The sequence below is a fragment of the Erythrolamprus reginae genome, chromosome 1, assembly GCF_031021105.1.
Source record: "Erythrolamprus reginae isolate rEryReg1 chromosome 1, rEryReg1.hap1, whole genome shotgun sequence".
Taxonomy (NCBI): domain Eukaryota; kingdom Metazoa; phylum Chordata; class Lepidosauria; order Squamata; family Dipsadidae; genus Erythrolamprus; species Erythrolamprus reginae.
Genome location: NC_091950.1, coordinates 296,023,455 through 296,045,742, shown reverse-complemented (window position 1 = coordinate 296,045,742; position 22,288 = coordinate 296,023,455). Strand labels below are relative to the sequence as shown.

The 22,288-nt window shown below is 39.7% G+C and overlaps 1 protein-coding gene across 4 annotated transcripts in view; it reads right to left on the bottom strand.

Annotated features, from left to right (window-relative positions):
• Positions 1-22,288, bottom strand: part of LIN28B (lin-28 homolog B) — a 97,648-nt gene that overhangs the window by 26,737 nt on the left and 48,623 nt on the right. For all 4 annotated transcript variants that reach the window (XM_070733277.1, XM_070733279.1, XM_070733278.1 and 1 more), the window contains one exon: positions 8,394-8,578. In XM_070733277.1, the coding sequence (XP_070589378.1) occupies positions 8,394-8,578 (185 nt within the window). The remainder of the gene's footprint in view (positions 1-8,393; positions 8,579-22,288) is intronic.

Sequence of the window (22,288 nt, the reverse complement as noted above, 5' to 3'; positions counted from 1 at the left end):
CCTATTTAGTTATCAAAAACTAGAATATATTTTATTCATGCTTAAGATATGTAAAAAGGAGCTTGATTGTTTGCATCAGATTTTTACAACCTCATCTGACATGCTGATGTGTATTCATACACACACAATTGCTGAAAATGTCTTAAACATAATTACACTGCTGGGTGAACAATTATTTTTAATTTTTAATTTCTACAGAAAAGCGGGCATTGTTTTTCCCCATGTTGCTCATGAAAAATGTTTCTTAAAAATACCAGGATTACACAAAAAGCATTTGTATGGCAGCAAGAAGGTTAAGGAACCTGGAGTTTAATTATTAGACATTTAAGCAATTACAGCCCACAATCTTGAGAACCCCTGGAAATGTAGGGACTAGTGTTACTGCTACAGCTAATGACAGGGAAAATAATTAGTTAACAAGAAGTTGCAAGACCAGATTCCTAACTATATTGCCCATCTCTCTCTCTCTCTCTCTCTCTCTCTCTCTCACCTCCCCACACACTATCTCTCACACAGAAAATCCTCTTTATGCTGCTGCTAATAATCTAAAACTATCTCAATTTGTATGGAATTTTTGAAAATTTATTCTGATAATTAGTTTATTAGTCTGAAATTATTTCTTAAAATTTTGTTTGGAGACTATTTCCAAACAAAATGTGCTATTCCCCCCTCCCTCTGCGGCTATATTCCAGTCTTGAAACTATCTTAATCTCCTGCCCTAAGATGTTGACCTTGTAGGAACAGAGGTCAGGGGTTAGAAGAGACAGGCTGCAGAATATCTGGACTACCAATTAATGCCTGAAAGATTTCTCTTCTACAATAGAAGCTACTAAACAGCAAATTCATAAATCTGACCAAACAAGTCTTAAGATAGAACAAAGCCATTATATTTACATAAATGTGACGAATCATTCATAGTTTTAAATGTGTTTTAAATGACTTGCATAGTATTATAATTTGTTCATTAAAAGTAAACTCAAATAACTCCTTTGGAGAGGAACAGAAATTGGAAACATTAGTTTATATTATTTCAGTTACTTTGTAAGCTACTTTTTCATTTTTAAACGATACATTAGTTTCAATTCTCATTAGTTTTTCTGAGTGGATACCAGCATTAGAAGGATACAATGGTCACATATATGTACATAAATGAATTCTCGTTAGTTTTTCTGAGTGGATACCAGCATTAGAAGGATACAATGGTGACATATATGTACATAAATGAACCTTTAAAACTACTTCCAGAGTACAATATACTGTATTAGTTTTCTTTTACCCATTAAGGTTAATTAAAGTATTCAGCTATAAATTGGGTTACTTCCATACAGTAAATTTCCAAACATTTGTTTCTTTTGTTAAAAAATGTGCACCAATCCAATAAGATTCCTACCTAACTTGCTAAAAAGAGGAAAATCTTTAATAATATCCAACCTCTTTCCTAAGGGTTATGGGCATAAAAACAAGCATAGCTTCAAAACACAGTGACCGCAATCCCAAAATGACTCAGAAAAAGTAATAAGGACTTCCAGATTTTTTAAACTTTTATTTTTTTAAAAAAGCCCAAGGATCATCTAAAAAAATTAACTTAGTGACTTTAAAGTGCAGAAATAATGCATTTGCTCTTAAGTTTATCTCCTTTGGAGCTAAAGCGAGTGTAACATTTTGAAGTAAGTCAGCAGCTTGATAAATAGGGAACTGGCATCTAGGCCACCCACTGAGCTCTATTGGTGAATTGGGGGTGGGGCTTGGCAATACCCAGGCAGCCTTTAATGATCCTTAAGTTGCAGACATGAGTGATTGATTATGCAGGATTTGGGGATCTGCTTCCAAAAATTATGATTATTTGTTTTATTCTACTATTCTTTTCTCCAAAGGAGAAAATACAGCTTGCAGTCTTCTAAAGACTCCTTCTACCCAATGAAAAATTCCCTTCTTGCTCCTTGGATTCTAGAGCAAGATGCCTGTTTTAACGCACATGCAGGCAGAAAAATAAAAATTCCAAATACTGAATTATCTGTATTAACATACATTTTGCAGCTGCTAAGGAGAGATGAATGGTGGCCTGTCTGGTGCACATGCTAATAAAATGCCTTTCCTTAAACTCTTAATACCAAGGGGAAAAGATAAGTTCCTTAAGAATGAAATCAAGCGTTCAAGGCACAAACCAATTTAACCCTCTCATATCAATTAAGCAGCAATTCATCACACTAAAAAGCAAAGCAGCTTGGGCATTAATTGACAGCAAGGAAATGAAAGCATATGTGGATTTGTTACAGTTCCAACTCTCTGAACTTGAAGGAAATTAACTGGCTTTAAAATGACCAAAACTAAAGCTAGATCTAGTCAATTCTGCTACATTAAGTGAGTCCCTTTTAAGAATAACTCAATTTAAATAACTTTTTCATAAGTATGATATTTGAAAAAAGGGAGAATTCACTGAGAACCAAAACAAATTTAAAAACACAAATTAATGAAGACCAACTACAGTATAAGGCAGTGATGCAAACCTTTTTTTTCTCGGATACCGAAAGAACATGCATGAGTGCTATTGTGCATGCACAAGTGCTACCCCCATAATTCAATGCCTGGGGAGGGCGAAAATAGCTTCCCCTGCCCCCCCCCCCCGAGGCCTTCTGGAGACTGGAAACGGCCTGTTTCCCAAATTCTGCTGGGCCCAGTCAGCTTGTGTTTTGCTGTCTCCAGGCTCCAAAGGCTCCCTGGAGCTGGAAGAGAGTCAAAACACCCTCCCCCAAACTCCTCGGAGGCTCTCTGGAAGCCAATAATACCCTCCAAGAGCCTCTGTGCAAGCCAAAAATCAGCTGGTCGACACACACATGCATGTTGGAGCTGAGCTAGGGCAATGATTTATGTGCCAGTAGATATGGCTCCGTGTGCCACTTTGTATTAATGCAATCTATAAATACAGTAATACCTCGTCTTACGAACCTAATTGGTTCCCGGGGGAGGTTCGTAAGACGAAACATTGTTTCCCATAGGAAACAATGTAAAGTCAATTAATCCATGCAACAACAACAAAAAAAAAACCCGCAAAAAAACGCCGAACCCGGAAGTTCGGCAAAAGTTTGGGTTCGGGAGGCCGCTGGGAAGCCCCGCCGCCTGGCTGTCACCTTCTAAAACAGACCGGGGGGGGGGCTTCTCGGTGGCCTCCCGAAAGCCGAACCCGAAAGTTTGGGTTTGGCGTTCGGCGTTCGGGAGGCTGCTGGGAAGCCCACCCGGCTGTTTTAGAAGGTGACAGCCGGGCGGTGGGGCTTCCCAGCAGCCTCCTGAACCCGAACTTTTGTCGAACTTCCGGGTTCGGCATTCAGGAGGCCACTGGGAAGCCCCGCTGCCTGGCTGTCACCTTTTAAAACAGTTGGGGGGCTTCTCGGCGGCCTCCCGAATGCCGTACCTGGAAGTTCGGGTTTGGCGTTCAGGTTCAGGAGGCTGCTGGGAAGCCCCCCGGCTGTTTCAAAAAGTGACAGCTGGGCGGCGGGGCTTCTCGGCGGTGGCGGCGGGTTTGTAAGAAGAAAAAAGTTCGTAAGAAGAAGCAAAAATTTTCTGAACCCTGGGTTCATATCTCGGGTTGTTCGTAAGATGAGGGGTTCATATCATGAGGTACCACTGTATTACCTATAAGCCATAAATCATCCATTATTTTTAGTGTCAAAATCAACTTTGCAGAACTATTAAAATTAATATTAAATGATAATATTAATTCTTGTTTACCAAGAATACTGATTAACAGTCAATAAGCACATGCACTAATATGTATAATTAGTATCTATATAATGATGCATAATAATTGCTCCTCAGCCTGCTTAAGAGATTGATTATTTAATGCTAAATACATATCAGAAACTCAATCTATAAAAAGTCAGTTATAAACTAGAGATTTTTATTCTGGCATGTGAGGAGAAAATAAACTAAGATTGAAAGTTTGCATATAAATTAAAACCAACACCTCCCCCCCAACAATACAATATGGTGTGTGTAGCTGCTCCTAATTGGTATAATGCTGAATAGAAAAAAGACTCTTCTTCCTCCCAATCCATTTTTTCTAACATCTTTTCTCTCTATAATGAGCAGGCATAGAAGTTATGCAGAGGTCGCATGCAGCAATCTGCCTACCTTATAAGCAGGTCTCGCATACCTATATGATCTCACCCTGTTCACATTGCCAAGATGAAGTAAGACACTATTCCTGGCTGGTACAGGATCTCATCTAGTTTGCATCAACAGGATGTTCTTAAGGATTGGTGAGGAGAATTCACCAGTAATATGCTGTTGCTCTTTTATACTTTTTGCTGCTTGGAAAACTGTGCAAATAGCAATAAACACTGGAAAGGCAGTCAGATATCTTAGCATCCCGCAATGACTTGTCGATAATTCCATCATCTGGCGCCCAGGTGGAGCAACAGCCAACATGCATACCATCATCTGGAACATACTCCTAGGTCAGTAAAGGGGAGCCATTTGCGGCCCTACTGAAATGCTCAGGAGGGGGTTGCAGGGGCACGCGCATACCTGCCCACCCCTCATTTTCTGTGCATGTGCAGAGTCATGGGCCAAAGCCCAGGAATGACCAGCTCAATATTTTAAATAATTTGGCCTCTGATTTGAAAATTGATACTTTAGGATCTTGGTGGGAAGGCCTTTGACTTGGTTGCCCACAGCTTATTGGGAAATGCCCTATGTTTTTTAGTCATTATTTTTGTTATTTTGATTGGGCGGTCTTCCTTCCCTTTTCAACATAAGTATCACAGGTTTTTGCCCCAAACCCCCTCCCACGTTGCCTCAAGGATTGCAAGGATTTCTTCTCCAGATTGTTACCCTTTTACTAACCCCTCTTATGATGATGTATTGTCTAACAAAACAAAAAAGAGTGAGATGTAGAGATACAGTCATGCAGAGGTTGTGTGCAGCAAATTGCCTACTCAAGCAAGCCTCACCCAGTTGACATAACCAGGATGATATAGGACACTATCCCTGGCTGATACATGATGCCATGTAGTATTTATTTTATTTTATTTTATTTATTTATATTCTAGAAATTAACCCATAATATACTTTGGTTCAAAAACTGTTGTTATATGTTGCACCATTTTGCTGAGTTAAATGTCACAACAATGAACATTTTATTTTATTTTATTTATTTATTTGTATGTTTGTTTGTTTTGTTAAGTACATATTGGGGATATGTAAAGATATAATAATATTCATATAGATGATACTAGTAAAAAAAATTAAAAAATAAATATTAGAACAGGAGACGGAAGGCACGCTAGTGCACTTATGCATGGGTGGCATTGAGGAAGTCATATAAACTAAGCATCTCTACTAGTTATAATGCTTTCCTAAAATTTCTCATACCTCATCCAGACAGAAATCTAATACAGTACAGTGCTCTCAATCCCTTCTCATCTAAAGCTGAGGTGCTATTTCAACAGCCATTAATTCTGTTTTGTGATACACATTTTGAGTGGTGCTGAGCACAGCAAACAGTTCTGGACCACCAGGATAAAAAGAAGATAGATTCATAGAAAAAATGGGAAGCAAATGTGCTCAGCAGCAAATGTATTTATTTTGCTTGTTAAATTTATATCCCACCTTTTCAAAGTAGGACAGCCTGGTGAGATTCACTGGCTGAAAATTACCCATTGAGTTTCCATGGCTGATGGTGGACCTAGAAGTGAATGTCTTCTAACCTATTCCAACCAATCAATCACTGCATCAATTGGCTTTGAGAAAAATAAAATAAATTTATTTTTGAATATGGATTAGAAGCATTTGCTGGATTGGCCCAATTTCTGGGTAAAGCATAATAATTCAAAACAGATTTTCTTTTATTCAGTTGAGACAAGACATATCTGATCACACATTGACTCAGGAGGCCCCTGAATTCTGAATACTGTAGCTGTACAATTTTTGGTTAAACACAGGGTTATGCTCTGCAGCTCAAGAACAAATGTGCGAAAGTGTAATGATTGGAACTAAGTATTTAAATGTCCCTCTTTGAGAGAGATGGACAGTTCATAAATGTGAAAAATAAATTAAAAATATAAAAGCATTTAAAAGTTTAACTGCAGTCGTGTTTTTTGCATGATAGAAAGCCTGGAAAATATCCTTTCCTTAAATCAAAATGTTTTTTGGTCTTAGATATAGGAACAATTCCTTATTGCAAGAGACCATAGTGTTATTGTGTTGTAAAGGAAAGTGGTAAAGACAATCATTAAAGGGTTTAGTAAATATCTCCATGAGATCTCAAGCAAATACGTTTAGTATCACTACTGGATCTTATTTTTTAAAAATGTTTAATTTATAATACCATTGTGTTTCTACATTTACAGTTCAGTCTTCAACATCTTCTAATTTTTAGCCTTCTCTGTAAGTCTTGTTTATTCATGCAAGCCCAGGGCAGCAGAACTCTGTTCCTAACTTTCACTCACAAGATTTGTTATTACCCTGCTGCATAACATTAAAAGAAAATTTTAAATTGCAACAAGAAAGCAGAATGATCAGTGACTACATACGAATCACAGCGACCGATTAGGTCCCACAGAGTTGGCCTTCTCCAGGTCCCATCGACTAAACAATGTCGTTTGGCGGGTCCCAGGGGAAGAGCCTTCTCTGTGGCAGCCCCAACCCTCTGGAACCAGCTTTCCCCTGAGATTAGAACTGCCCCCCCCTGTCTTTTGTAAACTCCTTAAAACCCACCTCTGCCATCAGGCATGGGAGAACTGAGATAATTTCCCCAGGCCTATATTGTTTATGTATGGTATGTTGTGTGCATGTTTTTTAAATTATGGGTTTTTAGTTTTAATTATTAGATTTGTATTGTACATTGTTTTTCTATTACTGTTGTGAGCCGCCCTGAGTCTATGGAAAGGGGTGGCATACAAACTTAATAAATAAATAAACAAACAAACAAACAAACAAATAAATAAATAAATAAATATTTGTCATAATATGCAGGTTGTTGACTTCCAATTTCTGTAGCACAATGGCATCATGTAAGTCCCTATGATATTACTAGAGGATCACAAATACAGAGTATAAATCATTACCAAATTTCAATTAAATGTTCAGATACACACATTATATATAAACATACATACATACATGCATACATACATACATACATACATATATTGTCAAGTATGTATTTGTAATATACATAGATATAACATTGTTTATATACGCTTATGCATACTACTTACTGACCTCTTAGAAATTGGGTGAGGTCAACAGTGGACAGTCTAAGGTTAAAGTTTCTGGGGTTTGGGGAAGAAATCACAGGATCAGGTATGATCCTGTTGCTAAGTCATATTTTATATCGTCAAGTTTAGTGCGGTTCACTTTGAGTTTGTATCTGTAGCTTGTGTATTGTTGTGGTTGCAGCTGAAGTAGTTGTTGACAGGAAGGACATTGCAGCATATAATTTTATGAGCTATGCTTAGGTCGTGCTGAAGGCAACATAGTTCTAAGCTTTCTAAGCTCAGGATTTCAAGTCTGGTTTTCTGTTGCGAGTAGAGGAGTGGAGGGTTCTTCTAGTCAAGTATCTCTGGACACTTTCTAATGTATTTATGTCTGATATGTGGTGTCGGTTCCAGATAGATGGGCTGTTTTCATGGATTGGTCTGGCAAATGTTTTGTATACTCTGGTTTGTAGTGTGATATTACCGGATAAGACGCTACTTAAGATTAGGTTAACAACTCTTGAAGCCTTTGGCACTTAGATCATGTCATATGAGTATTCCAAGATCTTTGACAGAGTGAAGGTCATCTGCAAGGGCTTGTGTATTCAGCTTGTATTTGGTGTGTGCGTGTGTGTATACATGCCAAAACCTGCACACACACGCATACACACGTATATATGTATATGTGTATATACAGTATATGTATATATATGTATGTATGTGTGTGTGTTTATATACATATATATTCTGAGTTCTTCTTTTTCTGAGTACAGAACCTATTTACTGCAAACATTTAAACAAGCTATGAGACATTTTATATAGTACATGCATACAGCCACCATGGGAAAGCTGACTTTGAAGGGCAGCATTCAATTTTTAAACACATATAGCGCATTCATATACCATTTGCACTGTAAGGACTCAACTCTGACACTGGGCAAATCATAATCATGGAGAGTATGCTTCTGAACATATGAAAAACTCATTTTGTTCATCTAAAGCAGATAAAACTTGCATCACTGGGATGAATCAAAAATTCAGAAGTATGTCAATTCCAAAATTAAGAAATTCACATATCTAGATTGACATTACTATCAACTGGATCTTATACACACGTTTATTCACAAATAATTAAGAAATACAAATAAACACGTTCAGAAAAGGTGCATATATAGAAAAAGTTAGTAAATCCATTACCTATCTCCCTTTGGCTTTCTTTTCTGTACTGTTTTTCCTTTGGGTCGTCTCTCACTTCCTAAACAGGGACTCCCACCTGGACCTGTTACCCGTATTGATTCAAGGCCTTTGGAAGACTTCTTAAAAGTAAATTCCACTGGTTCTCCTTCTTTTAGGCTTCTAAATCCTTCCATGTAAAGCTTGCTCTGTGAATAGGAAAAATATTCTTAGTTACCAATAGACTTAGAAGAACAAAACACTAAAGGCTGTCAAAATCAAAACAGGATTATATTACCAAACCTGTTATACTTTGAATGTGAGACTTCCTAAATAAAGCCCTGTTATACAATTGTAATTTAAATCTTGCATAGGCATTCTAAATCTCTGCAGCTATGCAACATCAAGTTTCTTTCTCCTCAAATATCTCCGAGACCGCCTTCTGCTGCACGAATCCCAGCGACCGATTAGGTCCCACAGAGTGGGCCTTCTCCGGGTCCTGTCAACTAAACAATGTCGGTTGGCAGGCCCCAGGGGAAGAGCCTTCTCTGTGGCGGCCCCGACTCTCTGGAACCAGCTCCCCCCAGAGATTAGAACTGCCCCTACCCTCCTTGCCTTTCGTAAACTCCTCAAAACCCACCTTTGTCGTCAGGCATGGGGGAATTGAGATATCTCCCCCGGGCCTATACAATTTATGTATGGTATGTTTGTATGTATGTCTGCTTAAAAATGGTTTTTTAAAAAATTTTTAAATTGTGAATTATTAGATATTGTTTTATCGTGTTGTGAGCCGCCCCGAGTCTACGGAGAGGGGCGGCATACAAATCAAATAAGTAAGTAAGTAAGTAAGTAAGTAAGTAAGTAAGTAAGTAAGTAAGTAAGTAAGTAAGTAAATAAATAAACAAACAAACAAACAAATAAATAAATAAGAGAGCCAAAGGGAGAAGAAAACCTCCAAAGCCTCAGATTAGGGCAGTCTTCCACAATCTAAAAATCCGGGATTATCACTTCCAAAACTGATGCTTGTGTCAACTGAAAAACTCTGGGAGGAATGCTCTCAGTATGTGACTATTCCTCCCATTATGTAATCCAATTATTTGATATTTGGTATCATCCAGTATATCTAGATGATACCAGATATCAAATAACTGATTAGATACTAAGGTGAAAGCATTATTTGTTTGTTTGATTGATTGGTTTATATGCTGCCCCTCTCCGAGGACTCAGGGTGGCTTGCAACATGTAAAAAACAATGAAAACATCTTCAATCCAATTAACTATAAAATTAATTAAGCTAAAACCCAAACTTATTACAAATCAATCACTCCCATTCACACAACTGACATACATTACTTATTTTTCCTTCTCCCTTTCCAGGAAGAAAAGCACAAGGATGATTTTTTGCCGTCATTCTGTCATCACTATGCCTAATCTTTTGAACAACTATAAAAAGATTTGGTGGAGGGATACTTAACTGACACTAAATCACCCAAACTTTTACAGTTTGGTCTCCCTGATTTTTGCCCTACCCTCTAAACATAGTATCACACCAGTTCTCATTATTCTGAGTAAAAAAATGCCTTTTTTGTAAATATATTCAGGTGCCTATTATTTATTTATTTATTTATTTATTTGTTTGTTTGTTTGTTTATTTATTTATTTATTAAATTTGTATGCCACCTCTCTCTGCAGACTCAGGGCGGCTAACAACAATAAAAAAGACAATGTAAACAAATCTAATATTAAAAATACTCTAAAAAACCCCAATTTAAAGAACCAATCATACATACAAACATACCATGTATAACTTCTATAAGCCTAGGGGGAAGGGAAAATTTCAATTCCCCCATGCCTGACGACAGAGGTGGGTTTTTTGTTTTTCTTCTTCATGTAAATGCTCTTGTGTCACAATCAGGAGCTTGTGAGTTCGATCCTAGGTAGAGGCAGATGTAGGGTCTCTTGCTTGGGGGAAAGGGGTTGATTAGATCAGTGTTTTTCAACCAGTGTGCCGCGGTACACTAGTGTGCCATGAGACATGGTCAGGTGTGCCGCGAAGCTCAGAGAGAGAAAGAAACCAAGAGAGAGAAAGAGCGAGAGAGAGAAAGAGAACAAGAGAGAGAAAGCAAGAGAGAGAGAGAGAGAGAAAGAAAGCAATTTAGAGAGAGAAAGAGAGGGAGGGAAGGAGAGAGAGAGAAAGACATAGAGGGAAGTAGTGAAGGAGAGACAAAAAAGAGAGGAAGGACGGAAGAGAAAGAAAGAGGGATGGAGAGAGAAAGAAGGAAGGCAGAGAAAGAGAGAAATAGAGCGAAAGGGAGGAAGAGAGATATATAATTTTTTTGTCCAAACTTTTTTTAGCCCCCACCCTCCCCCCGATCAATGTGCCCCAGGGTTTCGTAAATGTAAAAAATGTGCCGTGGCTCAAAAAAGGTTGAAAATCACTGGATTAGATGACCTGCAAGGTCCCTTCCAACTCTGTTAATCTGTTAAGTGGGATACATTTATTCAAGAGGCTTTCAAAAATGAAAGAGATCAAGAATCTTCTCCCTGAATGTCCTTCCTTTTTCCCCTTCACAGTTGGTGGCACCTCTCCATCTGACTGATCTCAGAAGTTAAACAGGTTCAGCTATGGGGTGGACCTGTAGGGCAAAACACCTGGGCATTCCAGAAATCTGGGCCAATCTGTAAATTTGGGGGGGAGGGGAAATCATACAAGAAGGTAATTAATATCTCCACTATCATCAAAAATCTTGCAGAATATCTATGTTTGAATGAAGGCCAAAAAAAGTGATAATTAAAAAAAATAAAGACAGAAAATAAAATAAAATCATTTCATGTAACATTTTTTGTTTCTACATTCCTGTCCCCGCATTGGAGCTATACAGATAATCCTCAATTTATGACCACAATTGAGCCCAAAATGTAAGTTGTTAAATGAGACATTTGTTAAATGAGTTTTGTCCCATTTTATAACCTTTCATGCCATAGTTCTTAAGTGAATCATCACAACTGTTAAGTAAATAACCCGGTGCTTAAGTTTGCTATTGTTAAATCTGGCTTCCTGATTGACTTAGTCAGAAGGTCACAAAAGATGTTCACATGATCCGAGGACACTACAACCCTCAGTTTCCAAACAGGGTAAAAAATTGGACAATACAGTACAAAGAGACTTCAGAAAACTCACTCACTTGCTTCCTATATAAAAAAAGTTCAATGTGTGTTTAAATTTCTTATTTCTCATGTGACTGTGAGGAGGCTGAAATGATCATAACTGAAAAAGTCATGTCACTTTTTTCAGTGCAACTTTGTAACTTTGAGCTGTCACTCAATGTTGTAAATCGAGAATTACTTTCACAGTGAATATTCTTACTAGAATTATGATATTCAAAGAGAATCAGCAATGAAATTCTAGGATTTACTTTCAATTTGAATTCAGACATTTCAGGAACCTATAACATAGTTCCTTAGCTCCTTAGATTTGAAAAATCATATCCTTCCCCTTTGCAAACTTTGAACCCTAAAATATCAGGTAAAGAAGCAGACACTCTCACAAACTGCCTTCCCTTATTATGAGGTGAACGGTGGTCTTAGAAGTAGGATAAAGTCATTTTGACAAATGAACATGTGAAAAAAATGAAGCAAAATTATTGAAATAGTCACATTCGGCAGAATAGCTTTCTGAGAAGGTAAACTATTGAAATGAGGAAAGAGAAAGTTATAAATAGGTGAACTAGAAAGAATTAAAATAGCTTGATTGCAGCAAGCCAAAAACATTAGATATAATTTCTGATATTAGATTTGCTAGTGATGAAAACTAGCAGGTTACAGAGTAAAGAATGGGACAATGCAGTATGGCGAGACTATTGACTATTGACACTTGCTTCCTATAAAAAAAGTTCAATGTGTGTTTACATTTCTTATTTCTCTGGATTTAAAATTTGGGCAGAAATTGAGGGTCACCTGAATTTAATTTCTGCACATGCTATCGGAGTCAGAGAAAACTTTTTCTTCTGCAAAAGGACTAAATTTACTTTACATTTATCTCTGTGGAATTCAAAAATTGACTTGAGTGATTACAAAATCATACATACAATACATCATTATATGCAAGGATGATCAAACAAAAAAGCACTACAGTGTTCCCTTGATTTTCACGGGGGATGTGTTCCGAGACCGCCTGCGAAAGTCGAATTTCCGCGAAGTAGAGATGCAGAAGTAAATACACTATTTTTGGCTATGAACAGTATCACAAGCCTTCCCTTAACACTTTAAACCCCTAAATTACAATTTCCCATTCCCTTAGCAACCATTTAGATTATTACTCACCATGTTTATTTATTAAAGTTTATTTTAAAAAAAATATTTATTAAAGGTGGATGAAAGTTTGGTGATGATATATGACGTTATTGGGCGGGGAAAAACGTGGTATAGGGGAAAAAACCAAGAAACATTTTTTAATTAATATTTTTGAAAAAACGTGGTATAGACTTTTCGCAAAGTTTGAACCCGCGAAAACCGAGGGAACATTGTATTTGTATAAAAGCACAATGATGATTAAGCTCTTCTTAAACGGACAAGATGTCTGATTGTAGTTCCAAGAGGGGTTTTATATAAAGAGTTCACAATGTGGTGGTAACACTCACTTTCTTTCATTATCAACATTTGCCAGCCAGCCATGATTTAAAATGGATGTCCCCAAGTTATTTTTTCTTAAAGGCAACTGGACTATTTTGGCTTTTTTTCCTTTGAAAACATTTTGTGTCTCAACAACGTCAAAGCTTCTTCAGCTCTAACTCTCTCCAAATCTCCTTCTTTCCTGCAAATCTATCTAGCATCTTCTATCAAAAGAATCTTGAATGTTTGCTTAGGAGAATTTCTGTCAGGGGATTCTTCAGAATCTGACTGAAATTCATAGAAACACCACATTGGGGCTCACACTTGTAGTCTATTCTCCACTTGGTATTTGTGTTTCACTCTTATTAGCAGGTGCCCACAGAAGAGAGAAAAGGCTCCAATAATGAGGCTTAATTCGGACTTTCCTTTCTTTTGTGGGCTTACAGTCAAAACCTAAGCACCTGCTAGTTTATCATGGAAAGGAAAGTGGGTTTTTTTTATGTGAAATGTCTTTGTACAGGTCTCTCAGTTTCTTATTCCACTGACCTTAAGCTAAATCATATTATTAAGTAAGCCTGCTTGTTAATTTCACAATATTGTTAATGCACATTTTGAATATACAAGCTCTGCAAAAATATATTCTGATTTATGCTGTTCCATGATTTAAATCTAAGGAGACCTTTTCTGTCGCCGCAAGCAATCCACCATCTTCAGATGGTATGGACTTGTTAATAGTCTTAGTCTGCCAGGTTCCTGTTTACTAACTCAATACTTGGATGGATGCAGATTAGCATGGCCTGCCTGTTGCCACACACATCCCCGAGGATTTAGTGTTTTCAAACAAGAAAGCAAATACTGTAGTCGACAGCCGGGTGAGTGAACTTATGATTCCACAAAGCTTAACTGTGGAAATGTTTCTCCAGCCAACATATGAGAACCCTCTTAATACAAACATAATGAACCACCAAACCATTTGCATCACAAGGCATAGATTACATTTCTGAATCAAGCTCCTAAGAGTACAGCTCAATTTACCACACACAACTTACGGAAGCATTCTGGGTTGTGTTTGAAAGCAACATGTCAGTCACTTTGACCATAATACAGCCGAGGCTTCAGATCTGAACTGTTATATGAAAAGAATGGCAAACGTTGTGTGGAATAAAGTCTGGAGCTGGGGTGGGAAGAAATGCTTCTGTTGCAAACTCTCCTTTGCTTTCTTCTGTAGTCCAAGTCTTTTCATGACCTTAACAAGAGAAAGCACTTCTGCATATGGCCACATCTGCCGGCTTCCATGCAGCAGCTGCCATTCGGCTTTAAAATCCCCTTGACAAGATTCTTGTAATTAAAGCCCTCTTAGTCCAGATTTGCATAAAGCCCAAAAAAATTGTTGACAGGGTTACCAAATGATACTGTTGAATGAAATTCTCCTCGGTTTTTTTTTTTTTAAGTGTAAATAAAGGTAATTGGTAACTGGGATGTGCTTCAGTTAGTGCTGCTTTAAAGAGAGTGAAATTATCATAATAAATACTGGAGTATAATACAGTGAATCAAGCATCATTTGCACTGCATTCATTTAGGATGTCTGATTATTATCATTGTCTATCTTACACTTTATTAATATTAAAGAAACCTACAAAGCTTACAACTTTATTATTATTATATGCTGTCTTATTATTGCTGTTAGCCGCTCCGAGTCTTCGGAGAGGGACGGCATACAAATCCAATAAATAAAATAAATAAACTCAACTCAACTCATTAAACTCAACTATTAAAGGAACATGCAAAGCTTGCAACTGCAACTCAAAGGAAGTATTGGCAAATAACAATAGTAGAACAAAAAAGGATGCTACAAAGATTGGAAGGGAATGGAAGACCATTTATTGATTAGTTAAGGTTGTTTTTTAAAATATTTTTTTTAAAGATAGCACATTTGTTTATAGCTTGGATAGGCATTTGATTCTATTCTACGTAGCTAGATTGGGAAATGATTCAAAACTTTTGGAATCAGCAGAAACATTTGACAGTTTATGAATACAGTATTTCAATGGCACTTTGGCAAACAAAGCTGATGGCTAATTGGGAAGAATTAGAAGAAATCAAAATTAAACATGGAATTTTTCCAATGTGACTCATCATCATCTGTATTCTGTATACCAGAGGTCCCCAATCCCCAGGCCATGGACCGGTACTGGGCTGCAGCCTGTTGGGAACCAGGCCGCGCAAGCTGTGGGCAAGGAGACAACTGGACTTTCTTGGGAGTTTTTTTAAAAAGATGTTTTGGCTCTCATCCAAGAGGTTTCTTCAGCTCTGACTGGATGATGGGGAATGGAAGGATTTATTCTTCCATTCCCCACTCAAGAAAGTCCAGTTGCCTCCTGAAAGGAAAAAAATAAATAAAGCACCTTTGAGTCAACCATGACCTCAATGACTGAGAATCTTTACAGACTTTTAGCTAAACAATTGGGGATGAACACCCTTTGAATGTTGTGGGAGTAGAAATGGATTTCCCAAAGAGGGGGGGGAATTGCAGACTACAGGAACCAGGAGCACTACTCAGGTGACCCTGAAGACAAGATAAACCTCCAAATGCTTCAATGATCCTCTAAAAGTCTAAAAGGATGCAAACGAACAGATGCCAGTGTAAATCCTTCCATTCCCCACTATTCTGTCAGAGCTTAAGACGTTTCTTGGGTGAGAAGCAAAACATCTTCAAAGGAAAAAACAAGAAAATCCAGTTGGGTCCTGAAAGGGGTGGGTGGGTGGGTGGGAGGGGGGAAGACTTTTGGGACATTTATTTATTTATTTATTAGATTTGTATGCCGCCCCTCTCCGTAGACTCGGGACGGGTTTGAATGACTTCATTAACAGAAGTAAAGTATCTTTATTGAAGGAAATCTATCAAGGAAAGCTTTGGGAAACAAAAGTAAAAGAACAGAAGCATAGAAATAAAGCTGAAAACTAGTTTGTTAATTGGAAGAACAAACCAATGTCTGGTTAATAATTGGACAATACAGAAGGAAAGGGCAATAAAAGGATTTTAACACGTTTTTCGTTGATAAAGTCGCTCAGATCCGGGCTGATCTCGACTCCAATTGTAATACAGAGTCGACTGACAACGAGTCAGTCGAGGTGACTGGGGCACGTACTTGTCCACCTGTCTGGGAAGAGTTTGATCTGGTGACACCTGATGAAGTGGACAAGGCCATTGGAGCTGTGAGTTCCGCCACCTGTTTACTGGATCCGTGTCCCTCCTGGTTGGTCTCGGCCAGCAGGGAGGTGACACGGAGCTGGGCCCAGGAGATTACCAACGCTTCCTTGGGGAGGGGAGTCTTTCCAACTCTCTATAAAGAAGCGCTTGTGCACCCCCTCCTCAAGAAGCCCTCCCTGGACCCAGCCGTACTTAATAACTATCATCCAGTCTCCAACCTTCCCTTTATGGGGAAGGTTGTCGAGAAGGTGGTGGCACTCCAGCTCCAGCGGTCCTTGGAAGAAGCCGATTATCTAGGTCCCCAGCAGTCAGGCTTCAGGCCCGGTTACAGCACGGAAACCGCTTTGGTCGCGTTGATGGATGATCTCTGGCGGGCCCGGGACAGGGGTTTATCCTCTGTCCTGGTGCTTCTTGACCTCTCAGCGGCTTTCGATACCATCGACCATGGTATCCTTCTGCACCGGCTGGAGGGGTTGGGAGTGGGAGGCACTGTTCTTCAGTGGTTCTCCTCCTACCTCTCTGGCCAGTCGCAGTCGGTGTTAGTGGGGGGTCAGAGGTCGGCTCCGAGGTCGCTCCCTTGTGGGGTACCTCAGGGGTCGGTCCTCTCCCCCCTGCTATTCAACATCTACATGAAACCACTGGGTGAGATCATCCAAGGACATGGGGTGAGGTATCATCAATATGCCAATGATACCCAGCTTTACATCTCCACCGCATGCCCAGTCAACGAAGCGGTGGAAGTGATGTGCCGGTGCCTGGAGGCTGTTGGGGCCTGGATAGGTGTCAACAGACTCAAACTCAACCCGGATAAGACGGAGTGGCTGTGGGTTCTGCCCCCCAAGGACAATCCCATCTGTCCGTCCATCACCCTGGGGGGGAATCATTGCCCCCCTAAGAGAGGGTCCACAACTTGGGCGTCCTCCTCGATCCACAGCTCACATTAGAAAACCATCTCTCAGCTGTGGCGAGGGGGGCATTTGCCCAGGTCCGCCTGGTGCACCAGTTGCGGCCCTATCTGGACCGGGACTCATTGCTCACAGTCACTCATGCCCTCATCACCTCGAGGTTCGACTACTGTAATGCTCTCTATGTGGGGCTACCTCTGAAAAGTGTTCGGAAACTTCAGATCGTGCAGAATGCAGCTGCGAGAGCAGTCATGGGCTTACCTAGGTATACCCATGTTTCACCATCACTCCGCAGTCTGCATTGGCTGCCGATCAATTTCAGGTCACAATTCAAAGTGTTGGTTATGACCTTTAAAGCCCTTCATGGCATCGGACCAGAATACCTCCGAGACCGCCTCCTGCCGCACGAATCCCAGCGACCGATTAGGTCCCACAAAGTGGGCCTTCTCCGGGTCCCGTCAACTAAACAGTGTCGGTTGGCGGGCCCCAGGGAAAGAGCCTTCTCTGTGGCGGCACCAGTTCTCTGGAACCAACTCCCCCCGGAGATTAGAACTGCCCCTACTCTACCTGCCTTCCGTAAACTCCTTAAAACCCACCTTTGCCGTCAGGCATGGGGAAACTAAGACATGTCCCCCTGGGCATGTTTAAATTGTGTATGGTATGCTTGTGAGCGTGTATGTACTATATGGGGTTTTCTTTTTAAATCTTAAATGTTTTAAATGTATTCAGATTATTTATGATTTGTTTTTCTCTGCTGTGAGCCGCCCCGAGTCCTCGGAGAGGGGCGGCATACAAATCTAAATAATAAATAAATAAATAAATAAAACCCCACATGGATCTGGTTAACAAAAGGAAGAAAGAAATTAAAGAAAGAAATAGGTTCAAGAAATAGGTTTCACAGACTAACTGTGTGATAAGTGAAAATTCATCATATCAATAAACAATAGTTAAGTGTTGCCTCAGTTGTAGTGAAAAGGAGGAAAACATTGACCATTTGATCAATGGTCACAACAAAATTTCAGAAACTGATTACAAGCAGTGTCATGACAAAAAATGCCAAAATTATTCCTTTGAAAGTTTGCCAGAGGTAATAGGAATAATCTAATTTGTATTTTGGCTTCTTTAAAATGACATTGCTTAAACATATAACAGATACCTGAACAAAGAGAACTCACAATAGTGATTACCGTAAAGAGTAATTCTACATAACAGGACATGAATAGTTGAACTGGAATTAATAAAAATGTTATGAAAATTGTAACGTAAGAAATCTGAGTGGCAGTGTGCATTTTTTTGTAATGACTCAGCCAGTGACTCAACTACTATTTTAGTAGTTAGATTACATTTGCATGGTGAAGCTATTCACTTTCAATTAACTTATGCAGGGAAATGGCCTGCGTTCATATATTAACATTTCAGTCACCTTGCTTTTTTTCTGAAGACCATCATTCATTCATTCATTCATTCATTCATTCATTCATTCATTCATTCATTCATTCAATTTTTATGCCGCCTTTCTCCTTAGACCTTAGACCTCATGTACCTTTCACAGAATACACCACAAAGCCTCAGCTTAATTCAATATACTATATTTTCCAAAGTATAGGATGCCCCTTAGTTTTTGGGGAGGAAAACAAGGAAAAAAGGCTTCTGCCTCCCAGCAATTTGCCAAATAGCAAACAGCAAAAAGCACAGATGATATACATTGCTTGCTGTGTCTTTCTGTTCATGTGTGCCTGACCCATAGAAATAGCAAAGAATTGGAGAAATGTACATTATGGCAGTATATTATCTCAGAAAGTTTTCTTAAATTTAAGAAAGGTATACCCATATATCACCATCACTCAGTGAGCTGCATTGGCTACCGATAGGTCTCTGAATGCAAGTTAAAGTGTTGGTTATCACCTATAAAGCCCTACATGGTTTATGTTGGTTTGTCTCGGTATAGCTAGGCTATGAAACCTTCGAAATCACTGAGCAGAGAATTTAAACAGAGCGTGGATGTGTGATAAAGCCAAGACACAGACTTAGTTAAATAAGTATTATTTACATATAAACAAAATATAGAAACAATCCAGAATAAGCACGAAGCAAATACAGGATAATAAGCACTGAGCAATTACAAGATTAGAAGCACAAAGCAAAATACAATATAGATAATAAGCACAAAGCTTATACAAGAAGATACGCACGAAGCATAAACACAACTCCCCCTTCTCAGGCAAAGTAAGAGAATGACTGAGCAGAAATGTGCCTCACAGCCTCATTTGAGGGATGGATTACTGGCGCCCTCTAATGACGTACCAGCTTAGAAATATTTAACTGTTTAAGTGACAGTACAGTTTTACAGTAGCAACTGTAACATTTAAAGTGACAGTACAAGTTTACAGTGGCAAACCCTAACACACATGTTTATTATTTTATTTATTTATTAGATTTGTATGCCGCCCCTCTCCGAAGACTCGGGGCGGCTCACAACACGTAGAACATGTACTCCTGTACTAACAGTTTAGGACCAGATTACTTACAGAACCGTCTCTTGCCACACGTATCCCAGCGACTGGTTAGATCCCACAGAGACAGCCTTCTCTGTGTCCTGTCAGCCAAGCAATGTTGCCTGGTGGGGCCTAGGAGAAGTGCCTTCTTCTTCTGTGGCAGCTTCGGTCCTTTGGAACCAACTCCCTCTGGAGATTCACACTGCCCCCATGGTTCTGGCTTTTCAAAAGGTTTTAAAAACATACCTTTGCCGTGGGGGCTTGGGACCATTGAGCGTGAACATTCTGCTCCAGCCAATAGTATGATTGTGACTGGACGATTTACGATGAATGTATTTAATATGGGTTTTTTAGGATTTGGGGTAATGTTTATATTTTTGTATTGACTTTTATCTTGTAAGCTGCCCTGGAGAAAGGCAGCCTAGAAATTTGATTGAATGAAATAAATAAATAAATCATTATATGCATCCCAATTATTTAAATAGATTTACTCCACTCATGACTGAGTCAAGGTTTAACTCAGCTTTCTTATCTTAATACTAATGCCATATTTTTCCTCCCTAAAAGAGGCTGAAAATTCAGGTGCGTCTTATATTCTGAATGTAGATTTTTTTCAAGCCTCCCCCCCAGTCCTAAATAAGTGCTAATGATCTTCCCAGCTGTTAGCTTTCAGGTTCTTTTGTTGTTGCTCTTTGCAAAGAATGTTTTCCAAGCCCTAAGTCTTTGCAGGTTTTTTTTTCATTGCTCTACTTGCTCTGAATGTTTCTTTCCAGCCCTAACAAGGTGCTAATGATTTTCCCAGCTCCTACTGGTTTGCAAGCTCTTTCATTGTTACTCTCTCTGAATAAGGTTTTTTTAAAGCTCTAACCAGGGGATAAAATAATGTGCTGAAGCTGGCTACACTAAGGATGCTAGCCAGATGAAAACCTGGTAAACAGATTCCTTTCCCTATTTTCCTTCCCAAAAACTAAGGTGTGTCTTATACTCTGGTGCATCTTATCCTCCGAAAAATATGGTACTTAATACTAATACAGTCATACCTCGTCTTACGAACCTAATTGGTTCCAGGGGGAGGTTCGTAAGACGAAAGGTTCGTAAGACGAAACATTGTTTTCCATAGGAAACAATGTAAACTCAATTAATCCGTGCAACCAAAAAAAACCCCCGCAAAAAAAACGCTGCCGCCCGGCTGTCACCTTTTAAAACAGCCTGGGGGCTTCTCAGCAACCTCCCGAACGCCAAACCCGAACTTCCGGGTTCGGCGTTCGGGAGGCTGCCGAGAAGTCCCCAGGCTGTTTTAAAAGGTGACAGCCGGGCGGCGGGGCTTCCCAGCAGCCTCCGAACGCCGAACGCGGAAGTTTGGCGTTCGGCTTCGGGAGACGGCTGGGAAGCCGCGCGGCTGTTTTAAAAGGTCACAGCCGAGCTGGGGGGGTTGCTGGGAAGCCCCCCAGCCCGGCTGTCACCTTTTCAAACAGCCGCGCGGCTTCCCAGCAGCCTCCGAACGCCAAACGTGGAAGTTTGGGTTTGGCGTTCGGCTTCGGGAGACAGCTGGGAAGCCGTGCGGCTGTTTTAAAAGGTGACAGATGGGCTGGGGGGCTTCCCAGCAACCCCCCCAGCCTGGCTGTGACCTTTTAAAACAGCCGCGCGGCTTCCCAACCGTCTCCCGAAGCCGAACGCCAAACCCAAACTTCCACGCTCGGTGTTCGGAGGCTGCTGGGAAGCCCCCCAGCCCAGCTGTCACCTTTTAAAACAGCCGCGCGGCTTCCCAGCAGCCTCCGAATGCCAAACCCGGAAGTTCGGGTTTGGCGTTCGTAACACGAAAAAAGTTCGTAAGAAGAGGCAAATTTTTTCTGAACCCCGGGTTCGTATCTTGAGTTGTTCGTAAGACGAGGGGTTCGTATCTTGAGGTACCACTGTACTTAATACTAAAAGAAGATATTTCAGATTATACTTTTATAGATAAATTGATGTGGCTTTCTGGAAGTATTCTCTGCTATTTAAAAGAAGATAAATAGCACTAGGCTTTTTCAGATCAATCATTTATTTTAAAAAGCTTCTTCGTTTTGTTAAGTTGTCTAGAACAATAATAAAGCAGTCTTTAAAAAATAAGTTTAATAATTTGAGCATTCTACAGACATTTGTAGTTATTGACTTATCTCCTTGCAATAAAAAAACAAACAGCCAGTTTCAGCCTTTGCCTGTCCTTGCAGAAATTTGCCTCTGTGCAGCTTTAGTTTCACTTTCTTTTAGCACATGGGCTTGCCGTCAGCTTCAAACAATCAGCTGAATTTCGGGAGGCAGATAATCAGGAGTTTGCACTGATCAGTCTCTGCGCTTGTTTGCTGCAAGGAGGTAAATTGCTGGTAGCCAGAGACAAAAGAGTGGAGGTGGCTGGATGGGGCTACATTTGGTGTATAAGATGCACCCAGGTTTTCACCCTCTTTTGGGGAGTAAAAATGTGTGTCTTATACCCCAAAATATGGTAATACACAGCAATGAAAACAGGGGAGTGGAAAACATTAGCTAGGAGCCTGACACCCATGACCCCCCCCCCACCTCCCCCGGCTATCTGGAGAGAATGTGTAGCAGCCAGAATTAAAAATACTGCTATGGAGCTATGAATGTTCCATAAGCAAAATCAATATTTTGCACGGAAATCCCCTTAAATACTCTTCTCTAAAATATCTAGTCAGAAGC